Source organism: Merops nubicus, unplaced genomic scaffold (genome assembly GCF_000691845.1).
Source record: "Merops nubicus isolate BGI_N331 unplaced genomic scaffold, ASM69184v1 scaffold8133, whole genome shotgun sequence".
Lineage (NCBI taxonomy): Eukaryota > Metazoa > Chordata > Aves > Coraciiformes > Meropidae > Merops > Merops nubicus.
In genome coordinates, this window is record NW_008599502.1 from 24,543 (window position 1) to 33,591 (window position 9,049).

The 9,049-nt window shown below is 38.7% G+C and overlaps 1 protein-coding gene across 1 annotated transcript; it reads left to right on the forward strand.

Moving 5' to 3' along the window:
* The first annotated feature begins 5,418 nt into the window (after positions 1 to 5,418).
* On the forward strand, positions 5,419 to 7,354 carry TSHB (thyroid stimulating hormone, beta). The gene is made up of 3 exons (XM_008937397.1): positions 5,419 to 5,507; positions 6,369 to 6,531; positions 7,029 to 7,354. Exons 2-3 carry the CDS (start codon positions 6,370 to 6,372, stop codon positions 7,269 to 7,271), a joined length of 405 nt encoding a protein of 134 aa, XP_008935645.1. The 5' UTR covers positions 5,419 to 5,507; position 6,369; the 3' UTR covers positions 7,272 to 7,354.
* The last annotated feature ends 1,695 nt before the right edge of the window (positions 7,355 to 9,049 follow it).

The following is a 9,049-nucleotide window of genomic DNA, read 5'->3' on the forward strand; positions in this document are numbered from 1 at the left end:
AATTAGACTTCTACTACCATGTCTTCTTAGCTATGGCTCACAGACAGATCTACAAACTATAATTTTGCAGTCTTGAAGTTAAGATTCAAAATCCACATCAAGCCTGGGTTACCCACATTTATAGCTTTGCTAATTCCAGAATATATGATATTTGAATGCCTTACTGTAAAAACTAGGATTTAAATGATTGTTCCTTGACACTTTACATGAATAATAAATGGTTTTTCTCGGTATCTAACAAACGTGATTTTCAGTATAGTGGTATAAGTACAACACCTGACACTTCAGGAGAAGAAATGACAAGAAACATAAGTAGTAAGAATTAGAAATGCTAGTTAATTCTTTTAATTTTTTTTTTTGCATGTCACAGTGAGTTGTGTGGTAATTAATGTCTTGAAGGTGGAGAGAAGTCTTTCCACTTGAACAGGTAAGAATTCAAGTCTGTACTGCCCCCATCTAAACTCAAATAGTAAGTAATCAGTTGGGACCTCATTGTTTTCCAGTATTGTTGCCTCAGAGTTGTGAATCTGTGGTGCATCATAGTCCTACTGATATCATGAGTGTGTCATGTGGTGTATTGTATAAATCATCTGCAAAATTACAATAATTTTATTAGTACCACTATAGAAAGCTTACAGGAAATGTAATCAACTAGGAGTATCTTGTATATCTTAAAATAACAGAAATATCTAGCACTTTCAAAAGAAATGAAACCAAATACAAAGCAGTCTATCCTATGAGCCAAACATCAAATAGGATTATGAAGCATTTTCAGACCATAAATGCAGATTGTTGGCATATGATATGCAACAGCGAATTGCTGGTTTAATCTGTGGCTGATAGGAAATGCTGCAGCTAATCCTAGGGAAGAAAGAGAAGCGGTCATCTGTGAATCTATAAAGAGAGCTATGTTTCAAGCTATTACAGAGTGACTTGATTAGCCTTGAGAATTTAGCAGCCACAATATGTTTAAATGAAAATCCTGGCAAACACACTTGTTTCTGTGGCAGCATATTAGGATCTTAATTCCTTCAATCAGTGGAGGTCTGCAATAGGATGTGGTTGGAAATAATTCTACCAGAATACTGATCTTTTAGAAGTCTGTTTGGTTTTGTTTCTAATTCTCTGTTGTTTGTAAGCATGGATATGTTTTTATTTTAATATCCACTGTGCTATATGGAAACGAGTTTCTCTGCTCTGCAAGTTAACTTGCCCATAAGATCACAAAGTTTTCTTTGGGTTGTACTGCTAATGGGAAGAGTGAGTAGAAAGTGTGATAACTTCTCATTGTTTATGCTTTTTTCTTAAGCATTGGTCAGTGACAGAGTCCTTTTAAATTCCATATAAGTTCCTGTTAGTCACTGAATTTCTCTAGCCTGTTACAAAGATTCCTGGGTAATGAACTCAAGAATTCTACCATTACTAAATTCTGTTTACTGAGATCACTTAAAACACTTCTTTTCGAACATCAGCATACTGTCTTTCACTTAATTAATGTGTAAAATAACTGATCTCAGTGAATGGATTGCTTTAGTTAAGAGAAAGGTTAAAGATGCATAATTAACAGTTTAACTGGCTGTTCCAGAATGGGGCTACAGAGCTGATGACTGTAAAAACATTAAAAATTTCTATCACTTAATGGTCTGTAGGTCAACAGGGGGTCAACAAAGGAAATTAATCTGTAAGCATCAGACTTTTAACTGTGGCTCTTGGGAAGCTGTGAAAGAAGCTTTGGGCACTCACAGATTGCCACATTGGACTTTGTTGTCCTGCCACAGTCTGTCTTCCTGCTCCCAGTAAGTAGTGGGATCTCACTCTCATCTAATGTTCAGAGAGGTCAAGTGAATGAACTCTGGTCACATGAACAATCAACAAAAAGTTTTTCTACCAGCTCAATAGTTTTTGTAAATTACTGAAGAGATGTGAATGTGTGTATCACTCTGTTAGTGCATCTTTGACAGATGGGCAGGCTAGTGTGATGCCAGCAGAGAAGAGGTGCTCTGTCCATACCAGTGTGGAGCTAACTTGAGTATGAGGGGCAGTAGTCACATTAGTCTCAAGCTCCACTCAGACTAATTTATTGTACTTCCAGATAAATGAATTTTCATTCTTAATACTTGGTCAGATATTTCTGTAATGCACTGCAGTGCATTCAGAGGCTGGGTAAAAGACCTTCAACAAATAAATGCACTGCTGAAATGACACTACCTGTTCTGGTGATTAATAATTCCTGACATTCAGTATAGATCACATTGGACTCAGTGCCCAACAGCTCTATGTCTTCATGACAGCAGGGCTATGGGCAGACGAAACTAAGGACATTGCATCTATGTAGTTGCCTTGACAACCAAATTTGTACTCGCCTCAAAGAATGAAATCAGGTTTGTGTGGCATGACCTATTTTATGTAACACCATCTTGACATGCATTAATCATGTTCTCATCTGTTAATTCTTTATTGCTCAAGACCTGTATCAGCTTTCTCTTATTTTACCTGATCTGCCAGGGATAGATGTCAGGCTAGCTGATTGAGAGCTACATGGGTCAACATTGTCTCTTTAAATATTGGTGTAATATTAGCACTTTTCTTAAAGTTTTGAAATTGCTGCAGTATTCCATAACTTGTTGAAATTACCATTAGCTAGCTAATGATGTTGATTTTAAAATAGCTATTCCTTATACAATTAATTTAATACTTTTTTTGAAAATGTGTATGTTGGTTGTTCTGCCACTGTCTTTTCAAATGCACATATACATACTGAAGACTTTACACTTTGCATCAACAGCTTGTCAATGAACATTACTAGATGAAGACATTACTGTTGGCCTCTGTCCTGACAAGTTTGTTTCCTAGTCTCCAGCTTCCTGTGTGAGTTTTCTAAATTTCCTCACTTTTAACAGTGATTGCTGTTTTCTTTTTTTCATTGTTACAGTTTTTATTGTTGCATTCTTTTTCATCTTCATTAGGATAGACTTTCAGAGTTATTACAAATTTTTTTTCTTTGCTATGTTTGCAGACAAGATTTCCCTAAATTTTGTTAATACAAATTCCTAATATTTTTTTTTTACCCTAATCTGAATTTCATGCCCCCTTCCCCCACGAGATACATGCATTTTTCTCAAGTCAGAAATTAGCACTTTGAACCAGTAAAGAATATGTGCTGTCATACTCTGATCTGTCTTCTGCTTATATTCTTATAGGATATGCTGAGGACACTTTAAACCTGGATGTTGACATCTTCCTGCCAGGACCACAGTATACAAATATAGCTCAAATATAAAGCTGTGCATGTAAACCACTGAAATCTTCAGAGAAGTGAAGTGGCTGTACCTATCTCAGCTGTGTGTACAAGAATCACATGTGATGCTCTTGATTTAGAAATGCTAAATTTTATTCTTATTTGGGGCACTTTTGTCCTCTCTAGTATTTAGTTTTATAAATTGCTTTCTTTTCCATTCAGAATCATTGTCTCCTTCAAAATACTCATAAGATTTTCCAAGAAAGAGCGTTCTTTTCTGTCATTAAAGTTTTAACCAAATCCATGGATATATATGTAGTGTATCCATATATATATATATATACACACAGTGTGTATATGTACATGTACACATCTACATATGGGTGTGTATATGTATATACTCATATAGCCTGTATATTTAACTGCATTTAAAATGTCAGAAAAATACAGAGTTAAATAATGTATTGGAGTAGTAACAAAAGAACAGTGTTATGCTTCTGTTGCTAAGTGTAGATGCACAGATGTTACTGAGAGTACAATTAATACGCCACTCATGCCGTTAAGCCAGAAGGAGTTATATTTAATTCCTGAGAAATTATATGGTAGAAGTTAACCCAGAATTAAAGACTCCATGAAAACAGAAAGCATTTGGCTAGTCTTAATAGAACAAGAACTCTTACCATGTTATCCAAAAAAAAAAACCACTTGGAGGGTTAGTCCAGGACTCATAGCTCTTGTGCAGCATTCTGAAACTGTGGGAAAAGGAGACAATGTTATTCAGGAATTAATTAAACACCAGTTGGGGCTGACTGGATCACACCAACAGCCTAAGGTGACCATGTTTACTAGCTTAAACTTAACTTTACTGTATTTCTTATGGCTATGTAAATCAGGAATGTGGTTGACTTGCATAAGACATCTGATCAAAGTCCAAATGGCAGTTAGGTGATCAACTGAAAGGGCAAGTGTTAACACAGGAATAGTGAGAAGGCTGGCCAGATATGATGAAGCAGTGTCGGACAGTGGCTTTCTCAGCCCTTCTGCTCCTGCCAGGTGCTCCACAAACCCCTAAATGCAACTGTTTTTCCCTCGTGTGGATGTCTCAGTATGGTGGTTTAGTCCCAGGCGGGAGCCGGGCACCACGTGGCTGCTTGTTCATCCGCCACCCCCCGTACAGGAGGGAGAAAAATACAACCCTCTGTGGGCTGAGATACAGAGAATTTAATAGGACACCACAGAAGGAACAGTAAATAACAGCAGTAACAATAGGTATAACAACATATAACAAAGGAAACAGGTCACCGCACAGGCTCCGGGCGGCACCAGCGGCTTGCAGCCCCCGGGCCCAGCAACACACAACCCTGAAAACCTGGCAGCCCCCGTCCCCGGAAACCCCCAGCCCTGCTGCTGCGGGCACGGCGTCAGCGTGGCAGCGAATAACCCAGCGGCTGCTCCGGCTGTGTGCCCCGGAGAGAGCTCCCGCCCGACTGCAGGGGAAAACCAACCCTATCCCAGTCGAACCAGGACAGTCGGTTTCACTGGTGCTGGTGCAATATTTTGCTTTTTGTGCTACAAGAAGTGTTTTTTTTAAAAGCTTTTCCCCTATCAATATTTCTGTACCAATTGCTTGTTACTTCAATATTTCCTCAGTAGGTTCAAGGCCAGATAATTTCTCAGTGTTTTTTGTTTAAGTAGCTAAGTCAGGCTGTACCCAGGCACACTGTAGAGCAGTTTCTTTGATTTGAGATTTTTTACTTCATGTGTCTAGCACTGCATCTCTCAGTTCAGCATGCCTGGTAATCAGCAAAAGGAGTGAACCAGACTTATTAGACTTTTGCAAAACATAGGTGTAGAACTAGTCGTATGTGATTCAGGATGATTCCATTTCCATGCTAGCCTTCCTGTCTTGATGTTGCTGTCCTATGTAGTGATTAAATTCATCAATAATTTTTTTAAAGCAGTGGTTAGTCTAAAAGCTTGAGGAGAGAATGACTTAAAATAATTAGATTTCCAGCTCCAGTTTCCAGGTTAGGATATTATGGACACATTTGTTCCTATCACATTTGCTTTGTTGTTCAGTATGAATTTTCAATAGATGACTTTGTGATAAGGAAGCAGCAATTCAGATGCAATTATATAAACGGTAAGATCAGCCTGGAATTAGCCTAGAGAGTATAAAGAGCACACAGAGCTTTTGCTGGGTCACTGCCTCTCCACGCTCAAGGCAGAATCAGGTTCCTGTAATAGGGAAGAATTCAGCTGACAAGAGGTTGGTCTTTCCAGACTCGCATTGTTGCAGCTACAGGGTAAACCAGACTGTCTAATGAAGGCTTTTGCGATGGGAAACTATGACAGCTGGAAGAGATTAGAGGGTGATGTCCATGTGTTTGTAGGCACTGTCATTTAAGGTTTGTAGTTTAGAGGCTATAGAGTAGACCCTGGAATTTTCTTGGAGCTGATCAAAGCTTTGTTCTCGGGAACACCCAGCAGGTCTGATCAATGAGGTCAGCACAACAAACAGAAAGTGGGCATTCATTGATTTGAACTCTTTGCTGATGTTCTTTATTGTAATTTACTTGAACCTGTTATTTAATTCTTGACAGTGTTCCCATTTCACCATTCTGCTAGACCAATGGGAATAAAAAATACAGTGGTATGCCTGATATGCACAGCTGTTTTTTTTTTCCCTCTTGAACATTTTATAAGATGCTTTCTTTAGAAAATTACTTTTAAACCAGTGAGATTATTTTAGCATCTCTGGTTAATTCTAGAGTTTATGTCATCTCACATATGTCACTTTTTCAAATCCTTTAACTCCTGTTACTTTCCTGTGCTACCAGTTTAGCACTCCTTAGTGAAAAGTTCCATGTAATATGCTTGAGCATAGAGGGGGAAAAGTAAATTTGCTGTATGCTATTAATGGCCTATTTACCCTTCTTTTCTGTTTAGTGGCAACTACTATTTCAGTTAACAGTGAGATTGGAATGAAGTTGCTAGGCTGTAGCTAAAAAAGTTAAGATTACTTCTAGTGTGTGACTATAATAGCTGTTCTTGTCAAATTCTGAGAAAAAGGCTGGAAGGTACATCTAATTTTACTTAGGTTTGCTTTGTTTGCTTCTCCCCTATCTAGCATGAGTCCCTTCCTTGTGATGTCTCTCCTCTTTGGCTTGACTTTTGGTCAAACAGCATCGCTTTGTGCTCCTTCAGAGTATACAATCCATGTGGAAAAAAGGGAATGTGCCTACTGCCTGGCTATCAACACCACCATCTGTGCTGGATTTTGCATGACCCGGGTAAAAGCCTTTACTCTGTTTTAGGCAATTATTTCTATAATGGCCATCACTGCAAAACAAGTGAGGAGATTATATTTAGTCATTCTTAATATAAATGACTTGAGTAACTTCTCCTGCTACTGTCATGACAGCTAGCTGGGGAGAAAACCTCACAAGTAGGCATGCCAAACATAATGTTTGAGCTTCACTGCTCATAGCATTTTAAGTTCTACCTTGGTCAGCAGGGAGCAAGTACAGATTGCAAAGCACTGTCAGCAGTCTGAGCCAAGCACATTAGTTAAAACCATATAAGCAAGGTGAACATATCTATGATGGCAGAGAGCCCAAATCACTTGCAGATTCAGAATTACAGATCTGAACAAAAATATGCTGAAAATATCACAGCTAGTCTAAGTGTAGAGAGGTTTGCTTTCTGCACATTTGAGAGAATGTCAAAGGAAGTCTTCTGGCATTCATGTGTTCCTCAGTGAAACAATGCATTTATTTTTTCTTTGTAGGACAGCAATGGCAAGAAGCTGCTACTCAAAAGTGCTCTGTCCCAGAATGTGTGTACGTACAAAGAGATGTTGTATCAAACAGCACTGATTCCTGGCTGTCCTCATCACACTGTCCCTTACTATTCCTACCCTGTGGCTGTGAGCTGCAAATGTGGTAAATGTAACACTGATTATAGTGATTGTGTTCATGAGAAGGTTAGGACAAACTATTGCACTAAACCACAGAAGCTCTGTAACATGTAAGCTTCCAACAAAATGTGGTCAAAATGTACCTTTCTGTTCACAACTAAATAAAAATAAAAGTGTATTTCGTACAGGTTTGCAAACTGATGTGTACAAAGCTTTATTCTAAAGATGTACCACTAGTTACTTGAATTAACGATATTCTGTGACATGCACAAAAGCAGAATCATAAGGCAGCAGGTTTGTATTTAGAGCCCACCTGTAATTTACTTGTAGAAGGACAAATGACTGTATATATAAGCCTTTGCTCTTAAATGCCAGGTATTTTGTGAAGAGGTGCTCCAAGAAAAAACATTTTATATATTTCTGAGTTTAAAAAAAGGCAATGTATACACTTAGTTTTGAACATTTTAATTAGATTTAGATTTTGACATAGACTTACAGCCTTCATATTATCAATGGTATTTTTCCATATGTGTAACATTCAGGTCTTTTTGAGGACCATAGCTTCAGTGTAGTCAACTGAACTAAGCACATACAGTTTTGCTTGTCTGTGCTGTAGATCTATCATCACTGTTATTGTCCAGACCCGTGTTCATTAAGCATAATTTTTCATGTCTGTGCTAGTGGAGTCAGCCTCGCTTTTCTGTTGAAGTACACTGCTTGAAAAACTTGTCTTGTGACAAGTGAGCACTGAAGAATCAATCAGGCTTCAAGTTTCCATGAGGGGAGTACAATACCATCGAACTCAGAAGAAGCTTTCTCCCCACACAGGTCAGCTGGTCTCTTGTTAGTGGGAAAGTAAGCCATAGCCCAGCCTATGTGCTGAACATGCACAGGTGAGAAGTGCAGACCCAGGAATAAAGAAATACATGTCAATTTCACTTTCCACTGAGATTTCCTTCCCCTCCCCCTGTTGTGTTGTTGTTTCATCAGACTTGATAACTCCAGGGCAAGCTATGATGGTACTAAAACAATCAATGAGAATGAGAGCTATCTTCCACCTGGTCTGTGACTCCAAACAAAGTAGAAAAGCTTATAGAATCCAGTGACAGACTTGCAACTTTGCCCCTCACCTCTACTACCTACAACCAGAATGATGAAATTGCAGTTTGATTAAACTGTCCCTGCTCAGAGGTTCACATCAGGATAGCAGCATTTGTGCTCTTTCGGTTATCCAGGCAGATACTTGTTTTATTTTGGCAAGTAAGAGACGCAAACAACCCCTAGAGCCAGGAAGATGAAGACCAATGTGTCTTCATTGAATGACCAGCTTGAAATGACAAGTGTACTCAAATATTGCCATTGTGTCCCTCAGAGAATTAACCTGCTGATAACCCTCAGAGCCCCTGTACACCCAGCTGTTGGCATAGTTCTTCTATCTGACTGTCTTTATTTCTGCTTCCAGAACATACATAAGGCGGCAAAACCCAATGATGCACCTACTAACATACTCCTATTTTTCTTGATATTAACAAAATATTTTTTTGTTTGTGGGAGGGAAGCTGCATACATCTGCTGTATGTTCTTTGGCCTTTTAACGTTCTCCTGTGTGTTACTGTACATCAGTATTTCTTCTTGGGAAAAGCCTCACGGTGCTGATAAGTGCCAATTACTTTTACACCTTAAAACTGTTTATCTGTGTTCTCAGGAGCTTCACTTGGTTCCTTTATGGAGCAGCATGAGGTGCCATTCCATAGTTAAGCCCAGAGTCAAGCAGAGTCCTATTGTGAAGAGTTCATTTTAAGGGTTTGACTGTTACGCAGTTGTCCCTGGCTGCTGTTACTCAGTTAGGAAAAATCAACAGGGTAGGGTATTTTTAAAAAAAATTTTATAGT

Excerpts from the sequence above, each read along its gene's own strand:
- TSHB (XM_008937397.1), top strand. The coding sequence starts at position 6,370 with ATGAGTCCCTTCCTTGTGATGTCTCTCCTCTTTGGCTTGACTTTTGGT. Across the intron at positions 6,532-7,028 it reads CTGGATTTTGCATGACCCGG|GACAGCAATGGCAAGAAGCT; the intron begins GTAAAAGCCTTT and ends TTTTCTTTGTAG.